The sequence below is a fragment of the Triturus cristatus genome, chromosome 12, assembly GCF_964204655.1.
Source record: "Triturus cristatus chromosome 12, aTriCri1.1, whole genome shotgun sequence".
Taxonomy (NCBI): Eukaryota; Metazoa; Chordata; class Amphibia; order Caudata; family Salamandridae; genus Triturus; species Triturus cristatus.
Window position 1 is genome coordinate 52,445,454 of NC_140595.1, and position 12,154 is coordinate 52,457,607.

Consider the following 12,154-nt stretch of genomic DNA (forward strand, 5'->3'; position numbering starts at 1 on the left):
GCTAGCAGGTTTTTTTTAGCGGGTAAACAAAGGTAATGATTGCAGGGCCTTGGACGAAAGATAAGGATAGATGAATCCCTTCGTAAAGAGAGCCAATCTCTCCTTCTGAATCATCCCCTTTGCCTATATTTACAATATGTCTCTTTTACTTCGTAAGGTATTTACAGACAAACATCTAAGAGGGAACATCATCGCTCAATGACAATAAAACCCCCAAAAGTAGTGGCTATAAAAGCGGATTTGTGCAGAGAATGCCCCTTCTTTACCTTTTGCTCACCTGGCTATATACAGCACTTCCTAGTTAGGCCTGCACCTTATAAGTCCAGCTGCATGCATACATACATACACAAGTATATGGTGTCCAAAACAGGGATTACATTATAGCATCTGTGATATGTTTGCCAGGTCAGAAGAGCCTGCAAATGTTTTTGTCTTATGCTGCTGGCATTAGAAACATCCCTAAATCACCAGTAAAAGCAGCAGGAACCGGAAGTCACGGGTGTAAAGCTGAACCAGCATTGGCTGTGTAGGGTTTTACCTTAAATGCGCTCTGTCTCAGGATCGGAGTATTCATTCGATTCTGAGATGCAATTTGTCATCAACAGCAAAGACACCAAAATCAGGGAGAAAAGTAGGGAAACATATGTAGGCAAAATATTTGAATACAAAAGTGAGAAAAGCAATAACTTTGAATGAATAGATTTGAAATTTGTTTTCGGAAGTGTAAAGGTGAGAAACAATGTTTTAGAACAAAAAAAAAAAATCTATAAATCAAGATTAATATATTTTATTAATCGGTTATACCTGCTCACAATTTCAGAAAACAAATACCTAAAGTGATACTTTTTTTTAAAAAAAGGAAAATGTTTTTTGTTTTATGCAAAATGAAAACCTTGCGCTTGCACCAAACCTTACAACACATGACCTGCAAAGATTAATGTATGTTCAATTTAATGGCTCTAAAATACATTCTTAATATTATGGGATAGCAATTGAACCCACGCCACCTCTCAAACTTAATAATTTTAATTTATTGCATGCAAAATAGAGGCATATTCCCACCCATGTCGGTAACATCTCACATTGCCCCTTTTGCTACTCTTCTGCATCTAGACAGCAACAATTCTCACTTAATGTACACATATCTAGAGGACTCCCAGTAATGACAAAACATCTGGGAAAGCACTATCAGTATGTTTTTGCCTTCCTTTTTCATTGTAAAATTAATTATGTATGAATTAACTTCGTCTTTTTTTTATCCTTCATAGTGCCGATTCATGCGAACTTGAAATTATATTACCTTGGAAATATTTTCTAATACATTTGTTTTTCACTTGTTTCTTTACTCACTTTTACTTTCAAATTTTTGAAAACATCCTTGGGAGTTCCCGTCTCTTACTGGAGTCCTCAATAACTGCAGGAGGAACTGTAAAGAACTGTGACGGTTAAATACTGTGTCCTTTTTTGAATTCAAGAAGTTCATTGGTTAGAGTTGGGACAACACTGATAGTTGAGATCCAACCACCACTACAGGACAGGAGACACCAGAATGCATGGCCTAATATTCCAGTCAAGTGTTTAGAATTTCTCTTAACACCCTTTTTCCCTTTCCTGACTAGGACAAGATGGCTGACTCATTTTCCAAGGAGTCCATGTTCTCTCTGAGGTGTTGCGCTGGCTGGTGGCTCTTTCCTCTATGGTGACACTCTTGGGCATGGTTGGGTTGATGGTTTGGAGTCTGTGTGTCACACCATGGTCTAGTGTTTCTGCTGACCAAGAGAGGCGTTTCTCAGCACTTGAGATCTACTGTGCCACCAACAGGTTCGGATTGGTAAAGGAATGGACAGGTGTACGATAATTGAAGCCCCTGGTCTAGGATTGTTCATGTAAGCATCCAAAAACTTGGGGCCCTTGATGGCAACCGTTTCATACAACAGTGTTTCAATCACACACACCGCTAATATGTTGTAATGCTGTGTGACCTTGAATAGTTTGTTGCCTATCCCTCACTGTGTTTCCCTTCTGGATCCAAGCCAAGCAACTCCTGTGACCATATGCGCCATTCATTACTTCTATGCTTTAAAAAGGCCAATAAAAGGTTCATATAAAAAAAAGGATTATGGGACAAACATTAGGCCAATGGCATAGAACCAGGTCCTCATGAACAGCCACCTGGACTATGGGAACGCTCTGTCGGCATCAGTAAACAGCACCTTGCTGTCCAAGCAGCAGGTGGTCCAGAACACTGCCGCACGGCTAGTCTGCAACCTTCCCTCGCCCTCTTCCCTGATTCTCAGGAAGCTTCACTGGCCGTCGATTAGAAAGCGTGTCATTTTTGGGTCTCGCCTGATCCAGCGCATACGCTGGTCTGGCCGAGACATTTAGTGTACGGGATTTCAAAGTGCTGCCACACGGCCTAGCGCTTGCGTTCACGCGCGCAGCCGGCAGCTTTCACTTTTTCCGCTGCTGCGCGCGTACCACTCGCGTGTTTGCCGTCACACGTGCATCCCTGCCTTCACGGAAATAGTACTGTTTGTTTTTGTCCCTAATAACGGCAGTTGGCGTGCCCCTCGTAAGAAGGGCATTATTTCAGGATCCATCGATGTGCACCCCATTCTCCTTACTCTCTCGGTTGCTCGCTCAGCATCCTCCAACCGGGTCCTTTGAGGCCCTGGGGGGGGGTCGCTCCAGCCCATGCCCAGCCTCCCCTGTGCTTCACACTGCCGGGCACAGCTCTCAGCAGGCGGCACCAGCGCATCGCTCCTCCTATCTCACAACCGAAGCAACCAGTGCTGCCTCTGGCTAAGAGCAGGCAATACTGCCGGCTCCGACGAGCAAGCACAACAGCGTGTCAAAACACGCCAGATGACACAAAGCCAAAACATGCCGAAACCACATAACGACAGGAGTATGCACTGGCATCGGAAATCTCCTACTGACTCCAAATCAGGGTATTTATCTCTTTGCTTTACTCTTCGCTGTCTAGTTTAATTATCTCTTTACATTGCTAGTTTTGTTTTTTTCTCTATTTTAAGCCGTTGGCTCCTCTTGGTGCTGTTGTTTTTTTCGGTCCAAACTGTTTTTTCTCCGGGTTGTTCAATGATTTTCGTTGTCACTCTATGAAGTTTAATTTTCCAACATGTTCTTGTTTTCTTAAATTGAATCAATAGCATAGGGAGCTATGCACAACATCTGTACAACAATTTGCATTACCGTGGCGAGCACAGCTGGTTTTCTAGGACTAACCTTTTTCTATGATTGAGTACCCCCCATTGTATCACCTGAAATATCCATGTGATGCACTTTCCACATCTGCATGCTCTTCATAGAGTGTTAATAGGACTATGCTTACTAGGCGCTATAGTTGTCAGTCAACATAAGGTTTCTCCGTCACTGCCTTACCTGCTTTTCAAAAGCATGAACCGGACGTGTTACTCCACTCACCCGCCCAGCTCTCTGAAATAATCACTTGGTGCCAAAAGCGTCTCTATACGTCTCTCCATACCATCATAGATGGCCAAAATTACTCCTTGGTCTGAATAAAAAGGTTATGCACAGGAACGTATGAACAGCTTGCGACATGAGGTTGTGAAATAATACGTATATAATTTGCAAATCATTTCTTTACAAAAATAACATGTATGAAGAATTGTTCAAATATGTTACGTGTACCAAAAAAAATACCCAATAAAGTTGGTCTTTAAAAAAAAAAAATCATAGATGACCAAAGCCATTTCATACATTTAGAGTTCCTTTTGGTATGACTAGAGCACAGTGCAATGGGTTCATCCCTGTCTCAGTTGGTTCCCAACACCTGCACGCAGAGTCGATCTGAATACTGAACAGGCGGCCTTCTAGGAGGAATGCTAACCTATACTGAACACGCCAGTAGTTTATTACACGAAAAATCAGATTTCCTCAGATAAAACATTGACTATTACGTCTGCCCTGCACATCTGGACAAGGGATGAAGGCATGAAGGCAGTGGAACTAGGATAGGAACAATGAAAAACAAGCATTGGCATAGCCAATAGGTCCCGCCTTTGGGACCTTATAAGTATTTCGTTATGCAGTACAATATCCTTGGTGCAACAACATCAACTGTTGCATGGCTAAACACTTATAAGGTCCCAAAAGGCGAGACCTATTGGCTAAGCCAATGCTTGTTAAACTATGCTGTCTGACAAAAAACGGACTCCACAAGTCCTGACCAGCGCATTTGTCTACTCAACTAAAATCTTACCTGCCTCCCACTGGTCTAAGGTATTCCGGATAAGGCGCTTCTGGTGATTCCCACGTATATACACCTCAAGACATGGGAGCAGATCTTTCTCTTATACAGTCCCTTATCCTTTAAACAAACCTCCTTATAGTCTCCACTTCTGCTCAGACTCACTTCCTTAAAGAAGAGGCTGTAGACTTGGTTGTTATAAAATGTTTTATCTTAATTTCGAGCAGCGCAGCGCCAAGATACTTCTCCGGGAGTGAGTCGTGCGCTATAACAAATGCCAAATAAATAAATAAAAATAAAAGCAGCCTTCTGTCAACCCAATAGATCTCTTTTTGGCACAACACCTTTTGTACATGGACCAGAGCAGTAAAGCCAGACACAGGTCGCAAGAAATACCAATTTGTTAGATTGGGGACCCCGAAAGCAAGAAGCTGGGACTCCAAATGGTTCCAGCATGCGCGTACTGCCAAATGTGATACCTCTCCCTCTAAGCTTGGGAGGCTGCCCTCGAACCAGTAACAACAGTTCTTGAGTGAGCGAACAGCCAATGGGCTGCCTATCCTTATATGGTTGGGAGGCTGCCCTCGAACCTGTACCAACAGTTCTTGCGTGAATGAACAGCCAATGGGATACCTAACCCTCTATGCTTGGAAGGCTGCCCTCCAACCAGTAACAACAGTTGTTGCATGCACAAACAGCCAATGGGATATAGGTTTATAATAAGGACGCTAAAAGCAAACACACAGAACCCACCACACATCTTGAAGCTCAAGAAACAAAAGCAGCCTTATTTTTTTAGTTTACATTTTTTTATTATAGCATTTTTTGTATTGGAAAGACCCATCCAAATTTCATGAGTTGTAAGATATTACCAACATTGTTTTGCTTTATAAATGTACTGTCAAGTAGTGGAAGATCACAGACGTTTCCATGGCACCCAGTGGGAGGGTAAAAACTACGACACGAGGATAGTGCGATATCATGACTTCTATATGCGGATGAGATGCCACAGGGATGCAGTCTGTCCTACTTTGGAAATGGAAACCGCTTTGTTTTGCCCAGTGGTCCATACAGCAATCCCCAAAGTACCCGAAGAACACCTCTTTTTTACGGAGAAAAAAAACACCTCACCAAAATTCATCTTAATATATAAAAGAAATTGATCTGTACAATGTTTTACAGATCCCTCAGCAAAGGCGCCTAAGGAGCGTGTAGTGTTATCCAAAAGGCCTACCTGGAGCGGTAAAATTCAAAGTCCCCATTAAGGGCAGCAGCAAGAGGCAATTCCAGTGCAACCATCATCCAATAATTTCATCTGCCAATCAGGATAGAGGCCCTAAACTGAACCCAAGTCTGGATCCACCGAAGAGGTGCAAACAACCTATGAGGCCAATCAAGGTAGGCTTAGCGCAAGTCCCATAAACAGGGAGCACTGGAAGCTTCTCAAACAGTAAATCGGGACACATGGAAGAGGGCGAAGTGACCAGAACAAGCCTCACCGGTCAATATTTAATGCTATACAGGCATGTCGCCACCTGGGTTGCCCGGGACTGGACTTAGCTCTCGGTGCACTTAAATAGTTTCAATGCCCCCACTAGACTAGAGTGAGGGCTGTGAGGTCCATGTGCTGACGAGGTCTCGCCAGTGGCACGTCTTCCAAGTGCAGTAAAAAAGGCACCACATTCTCTAGTTTTAAAGAAAAAAAAAATCTCTATCTTGGAAAAATACAATTCATTTACGAGTAAGTTAATGACATCCGTAAGGTACCATCCTTAAACTCTAATAATGATTTTCTTCTTACTCAAAGAAGCTTAGTCTTTCTGCGTCTTTACATCAACTCATAAAAAAAAATTCACAACAGCTGGGCAGCTTTTGGACTGGTTTGGACATGTTTTGAGCTTAAAAGAATCACTACCAAGGGGATTTAAATTCATTTTACGTGGGTGAGTAAAGCGAGAGGGAAAGAGGTAATTTGTGCATAACCTGCAGCCTCTGTAGACCCTCGTGAACAAATCTAGGTTGAAATTGAAAGTGGTATTAGTCGGGCTCAAGGCAAATATAAGGGAACCGCTGATAAGACCTGCATCAAAATGCTAGCTAAATATCTGCTAATAGGAGGTGTTATGTCACTGGACTTTCAAATTAATTCTAACAAGCAGCATATCTATAACCTAAGGCGACTCTCAGGGGCTCCGCAAAGTCCTCCACCACTCCGTAGAGGCGGACAGTCTGGGACCAATGGATATAAACGTATCAGCACCAGTGAAGATTTTCAGGAGACAGCTCCTAGGTTATTGGCTCAGAGACGGGGATGGGGGCAGACGGGGAGATCAGGTGTCAGCCATTCCATAAAGGCACACTTTGCTTCATCCACTCAAAGCGGGCACTGTGGAAAGTTAAGTTGTGTACGCTTTCCAGACCCTTGCTTCCAGTGTCTGCCCCAGAGTGGACTCTTGCCCCGAACAACAATGTGCAAATCGTGGTGCTCCAACGACGCAGGATCCTCAATTCTCCAGATCGCAGAAGGAGGTCCACTTCAAAGGTACTCGCTGAAACCAGAAAACGAGAAGGCAACGTTAGCTCTAGAACAGAAGGCGAAGTTTCACCTGTCGAGCAAGGGAAGTGACACTGCATAGGGTGTTCTACAACAGAACTGGCACGAATATGGGATATCTTTGGGGGGGGAAGACCTCAGGCCCAGTAGAGCAGGGGAGATAGGCTGGCCCTGGGTTAGGTACACTGAGACAGACAGGTAGGCACAGGTGGGGACGTAATGAGTTAGGAAGACTAAGAAAGGCTACAGGTAACAGATGTCTGCTACTGGAAGGGCTATAGGGAAGAGCTGGCAGGTACCCTGTGGGTTTATGACCAAGCACAGTTTGGACAATAATGGAAAATGTGAGAAGGCACTGGCCGGGCTATGATAAGAGAGACGGGAAACAGCCTTTACTACGCAACCGTTACAACGCATGCCATTAAACCACATGGCGTTGCAACGAAAAAGGTGTGCAGCAGTGGGTAGAAGGTGTTGGAATTAACTCCAACACCTTCCCTACTGTTGCACACACTGGAGTTGGAATAGAAAAGTAATCTATTCCAACTTCCAGCGCTCCCTTGACTGAAAGTCGGTGTAAAGGTTGGCGTTGAAACGGCAAGCGATGTAATGGCATGCATTGTAACGTCATATATTCACGAGAGACACAGAGGGAAAGGGAGAAAACTATAAAGGCAGCGGAACGATCACAGGGTAACCTCTGCTGAGAGATGCGCAGGTACAAAGAGATGGAATGAGGGATATAGGAAGGCAGTGGGTAGACTGTAAAGAGAGCTTTAAGGATATAACGAAAAAGATGTACTGGTAAAGGAAGAGTGAAAAAGAGAAAGCTGTAGACCGAGAGTGGCCAATAGCAAGAAATATGGGCTATCGATGGGAGAGCTATACGGCGAGAGACGGAAAGTTACAGATTGCGCTTCAAAGGAAGGTAGAGGGTCTAATGATATGGGCAGATCGTGGCATTAGAAGAAGAAGTCAAAGGGTTAAATGGGTCGTAGGGGGTGGGTCAGAGCAAGATTGGATTCTGCTATATCCAAATTCCCACCCCTCCAAGTTCTTGACTTTGCCGTCTTTTTTCTCTCCCTCTTTCAATTCTCTTCTTTCTTAATCCCATCTCACCTCGCCTCTTCTACCATGTCTAGCCGCCTATTCCAACCCCTCACCTGTCTATCCGACTCAGAACCTCCTTGACTTGCATCACCAGCCTCTCGTGCTGGGCAGGGTTGCTTTCAATGACACTGTGCAGTTTGGCCATGTACACATCCAGGTTCCCATGCGTTGGTGTCTCCCCGGATCCTGGGCAGGAGATAGGAAAGAGAAGTGTTAGAAACAGAAGTATGGATAAATCAGCAACTCTCAGAGCAAGAGGTCTATGCAGAGTAAAGCATTCCTATTTCCCCCATAAAGGCAAAACTCTACAATAGCATGCAAATGACACTTCCACCTCCATCACTACGAAGGCCACCACGAAAACTACCACTGCCAATATTGCAACCAATACCACTACAACCCTTCTTGCATTGATGATTGCCCATGCAGTCGCCACATTTACCATTCATCACCGCCAATGCCACTACACCAGCCATCACTGCCAATGCCACTACACCAGCCATCACCGCCAATGGCACTTCACTAGCAATCACCACCAATGCCACTACACCAGCCATTATCACCAATGCCACTACAGATGTTGTGACGTCACTTTAATTGCTGCTTTCAATATAACCAACATTAATGACTGCTACCCCGTATCTCTACCGCCATCAGTGAAGCGTTAGTTATGCCACTGTGCAAGCAGCAGCACTAGATTTCCTAACCCAATAGAACCATGAGTTTCATAACTTTTCAATAACAAAAGAAAAAAAAGGAGAAAATACATTAGAAGAAAACTATATAAATAGAAAAGGTTAGTAACACAAACTTTTCTCTACTTACATTTGATACTGAAACGCTGACACCACCTCTTCCTCGGACAACACTACCACGCACGCCGACATGTCAGCAACCAAGAAGGTTTTTACTACAACCAATGCATTATCTCCACCTACACCAAACTGGCCACAATCATTTGATGAGCAGTGCTGGAATCCAGTTGATGGGGACTGAGCTGCCACATCGTCAGTGGTGGATTCGGATAGGCTTAGATGAAAGCTGTCAGCGAGTTGCCCAGGAGTGGGAAGGTTGGGTACTGAAGAGGTATGTGTTTGGAATTGGGCTCAGTCGCAATAGCTGGGCAGGCACACGGTCTGTACTCAGTGGATACTGACGAGGCAGATGGATAGCAATGGGCACATCAGAGTGGGAAGTGAGGGGCTACATGGTCACTGCTGGGCTAACTTGAGCTCGACTCTGAGCAGGAAGGTGGGCAGTCCAACCTCATTTTGGATGGGCAGCACTGCAAGTGGTCACATGGGCACTTCTAGGCCCACTGGGGAGGGGGGGAGGGGGGGGGAGGCAGGGAGCAGTTACCATCATCAAGCCAACATCTCCTGGAATGGTCAGGGAGGTAAGTCATGATCAGTGCTGAATTCACCTGGAATGGGCAGCGACCCGAAGCTCCCGATCAGTGCCTGGCGCACAGCCTGCAGTCGCTGCTGCAGCTCCATTGTCTGCTTTTCCTCCAGCATCAGGTCGTGCTCCAGCCGCTCCCGGGCGGTGTTCATGTTTTCGGTGTGCTTCTGTAGGATGGCGTTCTGCTCCTCAAACTCTGTGTTTATCTTGCGCAGACGCCTCAGTTCTGCTTCGCGGACTGCAACAGAATCCAAAAAAAAGCAAATTCAGCTCCAGTAGTGTGCTGTGACATACAGGGGAAACTGGCATGTTTCTGACTCAAAACACATTTTCAAGGGGTTACAGTTCTATAAGAGATCACCATCGTTCTAATTCTACCAGTATTTTTATTCCAGGTACTAATTAGATGTTTTAAAATATTTCCTCTTTATTTAACAGGAGTATTTTACATATTCAGCAAGACATTTTTTTTCATTTTTTTTGGGAACTATGCACACGTTCTTAGCCTGATTTCAGAAACTTATTACGATGGCGGAAGGCCCGCCACCACCAGCCGTGCTGTGGCGGGCCCTCCGCCATCGGACAGCAATTTACCCCCCGCTGGGCGGGGGGAATCTGACCGTGGTGGGCGCAAAGACCGCCCGTAACGGATCTACCACAGGCAATCGTTCCGCATCTGTAAAATGGTGGCGGTGTCTAGCAGGCACCGATCGCCATATTAAGATGCTGCATCCCCGCCAGTCGGTGTATGGTGGCGAGACCACAATTCACAGGCTGGCCGGGATTGCATTTGGGGGCCCGTTGTGTGCCTCCCTTGTGTGGAGGGGTAGGGAGTACACTGGGGGGGTATTCATGGTATCCCCTACATTTCCGTGCACTAAGTGTCAGGCACCATGTGGTGCCTGCCACGTAGTGCAGGGAAATGCAAGACATGGCTGTTTAGCATTGCAGCGGGTGCTGCAACCAGCAGCACCCACCGCAATGTTAAAAAGCCATGATGCGACCGCCATCGTAATCTGTGGTGCGGAACTGCCGCCTTACAGGTGGGCGGTCACAGTCACCGCAACGATGGCGGGTGGACTCGAGTCTGTCTGCCATTGTAATGACCCCAATGGTTACAGACAGTCCAACTGCAAAACTTCTACATCCGAGTAAGCAAACACTATACACTTAGTCTCCTTGGCGTACTGCAGTCCTGTACAGTTTCTGGGAGAATAGACTGGTCCCAAACACCTCTGGTCCCAAACACCTCCACTAGTTTGCACTTATCTACCACATTCCAAAGCGATGGGGAATTCTGCAGAACAAAAGTCTTCTAATCTACATGTGATTAGGTATACTAATTAGTGAAGCTTGTTTAAATGTGTTCAGCAGGTGGCAGAGTATTTTAACAGCATGGCTCAACATAAATCTTTTTTTTTTTTAAAGCTGGTATTGAACCCACATCTAAAGTAAGCGGTCGCTTTATACGTATTTAATAGGCATCAACATTCTTTCAAAATATGGAAATCATTTATTGACCTCAAAAGGAAAACAGGCCGAGGTAGGCTGATGGTACCCCAAAATGTGACCTACAGAATAATGCAGTACCTGCAGCGGGCTGTCACTGACCGATGCTACAGTCAAAAGGTACACGTCTACCACCTGGAAGACCGCCCCAATGCAGTAAAAACACACAGGTAGCTCAACAGCATTTGTCTTAAATCTCATCATACGTCTTAAAAATCATATGGTCTCATATTCGTCTAAAATCTGATTTCACTTTAGCCAACTAGTCCTGCCATAGCTGTGTGCAACTTTCTGAATGCTATCATGTGGTGCGTGGGGATAAAGCTTGTTGCAGAGAAGGCCCAAATCAGTGAATTCCTGAAGAGATTATCTAGAAAAACAAAGTGCATGTATTATATTATGCTTGGGACTCAAATGATCAAATGCAACACCTTTGTTTTGATCCAGAAACTCCTCTGTGAAAATGGGTGCGTCAAATGCAGGAAAACCATCGCTTAATGAATCACTGCCCTGAGAAAAAGAGAGTTACAAATATGGGTTAAAGTCTGCGAGGTGGAAATAAAAAGATGAATACAGAGGAGGGGATGAAATGCACACGTAAGAGATACGGACTGGAAAAATCAGAGGGAGAGAGAGCGAGAGAGAGAAATGAGAACAGGACACCACTCTCAAGTTTTTGCTTCATAACCATACAAGCTGTGTAGATTGAAGAGACGCTCACAAAATCTTGGCACCAAATGGACAGTGACCTCAGTTCAATTACAAAATCATGCAGACTACAACGCTGGCTCTGGTCTTAGCATTAATAGGTTAAAACAGAATTGTGCTTAAAAAAACTGGAACATCTCTCAGAGCACATTGAACGCTGTTCACTGGCGCCGTGCTACAGCAAGCAAAAAAAGGTTTTGCGAAAAGCTGAGCAAATGTGAACTGGGTATTCAAAGCGTAAAAGACATCGATGCTCTGATGCTCACAGAACAGAGATATTCTCAACATACCCGGACTCAGGAAAGATGAGCAACATCTGAGCCAATGTCACATGCAAATGTTAAAACTACCAGGAAACACTGATGTTATTTTGTGTTATGTTATATGAACTGATAAGTGCTTGAATACTAGTGGGCGTCTTGGCGTTGGCTACTGTGAGCCTAAAAACAAAATCTGCTGAGAATTAAAAACCTATAAAGAATTGAATAACCAGGTTTTGAGAGCTTTTCTGAAAGCTATAAGATTCGTGGAAGATTTAATTTGGAGGGGCAGCTTGTTCCAGAAAGCGGAAGCACCCAGCACAAAGCTGCAGCCGCCCCACGACGCCCATTTGTATAGAGGTACAATCACAGATTTGGCTG

General features: G+C 44.8%; 1 protein-coding gene across 3 annotated transcripts in view; it reads right to left on the minus strand.

The window, feature by feature from the left end:
- Nucleotides 1-5,018: 5,018 nt before the first annotated feature.
- HMG20B (high mobility group 20B) overlaps nt 5,019-12,154 on the minus strand; it is a 35,552-nt gene continuing 28,416 nt past the window's right edge. For 2 of the 3 annotated variants that reach the window (XM_085636680.1, XM_085636679.1), the window contains exons 7-10: nt 11,237-11,315; nt 9,319-9,534; nt 7,949-8,081; nt 5,019-6,780 (exon numbers count right to left, since the gene is read on the minus strand). In XM_085636680.1, the coding sequence (XP_085492806.1) occupies nt 6,768-6,780; nt 7,949-8,081; nt 9,319-9,534; nt 11,237-11,315 (441 nt within the window). In that variant the 3' untranslated portion in view covers nt 5,019-6,767. Of the gene's footprint in view, nt 6,781-7,944; nt 8,082-9,318; nt 9,535-11,236; nt 11,316-12,154 lie in introns of those variants that run through there. The other variant, XM_085636681.1, reaches the window with a different exon arrangement.